The sequence below is a fragment of the Serinus canaria genome, unplaced genomic scaffold, assembly GCF_022539315.1.
Source record: "Serinus canaria isolate serCan28SL12 unplaced genomic scaffold, serCan2020 HiC_scaffold_680, whole genome shotgun sequence".
NCBI lineage: Eukaryota > Metazoa > Chordata > Aves > Passeriformes > Fringillidae > Serinus > Serinus canaria.
This window is the reverse complement of record NW_026108794.1, coordinates 758-1,906: the sequence shown is the minus strand read 5'-3', so window position 1 is coordinate 1,906 and position 1,149 is coordinate 758. Positions and strand designations below refer to the sequence as shown.

Below are 1,149 nucleotides of genomic sequence, written 5' to 3'. Positions count from 1 at the left end.
CCTGGTGTCCCCCGAGTGTCCCTAACTATCTCCAAGTGTCCCCACACATCTCCCGACTGTCCCCTGCATGTCCCCACACATCCCCTCAGTGTCCCCAGGTGTCCCCCAAGTGTCCCCAGGTGTCCCCACACATCTCCCGACTGTCCCCCCGGTGTCCCCCCGGTGTCCCCCTGGTGTCCCCAGGTGTCCCCACCTCTCCCCGGCGCAGCATGTCCCACTTGTTCATGATCTTCATGGCGTAGATCTGCCCGGTCTCCCTCATCCGCACCACGGCCACCTGCGGGGGAGGGGCGGCGGTCACCGCGGTGTCACCCCCGTGTCACCCCCGTGTCATCTCCGTGTCCACCCGGTGGCCCCCCCGGTGGCCCCAATGTCCCCCCGGTGTCCCCAGTGTCCCCGCGGTGTCCCGGACCATCGCTGAAGGCGCCCCTCCCGATCACTCTGAGGATCCCGGTGCCCCTCCCGGTGTCCCTCCCGGTGTCCCCAATGTCCCCCCGGTGTCCCCAATGTCCCCCCGGTGCCACCCCCGGTGTCCCCAATGTCCCCCCGGTGTCTCCAGTGTCCCCGCGGTGTCCCGGACCTCGCTGAAGGCGCCTCTCCCGATCACTCTGAGGATCCCGGTGCCACCCCCAGTGCCACCCCCAGTGTCCCCAGTGTCCCTCCCGATCACTCTGAGGATCCCGATGCCACCCCCAGTGCCACCCCCGGTGTCCCCAGTGTCCCCTCAATGTCCCCGCGGTGTCCCGGACCTCGCTGAAGGCGCCCCTCCCGATCACTTTGACGATCTCGAAGTCTCCGCGCTGCAGCTGCAGCTCCTGGACCCGCGCGGCCGCCGGTTCGGCTGGGGAGGAACCGGACCGGAACCGGGTCAGGGGGGAAACTGGGACCGGAACCGGGTCAGGGGAGGAACAGGAACGGGACCGGGTCAGGAGAGGAACCGGGCCGGAACCGGGTCAGAGGGGAGGAACCGGACCGGAACCGGGTCAGGGGAGGAACCGGGACAGGACCGGGTCAGGGGAGGAACCGGACCGGGTCAGGAGGGAACCGGGCCGGGACCGGGTCAGGGGGGAACCGGGACAGGACCGGGTCAGGGGAGGAACCGGACCGGGACCGGGTCAGGGGGGAACCGGGACAGGACCGGGTCAGGGG

The 1,149-nt window shown here is 70.1% G+C and overlaps 1 protein-coding gene across 1 annotated transcript; it reads left to right on the top strand.

Moving 5' to 3' along the window:
• Positions 1 to 209: 209 nt before the first annotated feature.
• On the top strand, positions 210 to 867 carry LOC127061340 (uncharacterized; the record flags this gene model as incomplete). The annotated part of the gene is made up of 2 exons (XM_050988002.1): positions 210 to 238; positions 392 to 867. Coding segments are annotated over exons 1-2 (505 nt in total), but the record flags the coding sequence as incomplete, so codon positions are not given.
• Between the last annotated feature and the right edge of the window lie 282 nt (positions 868 to 1,149).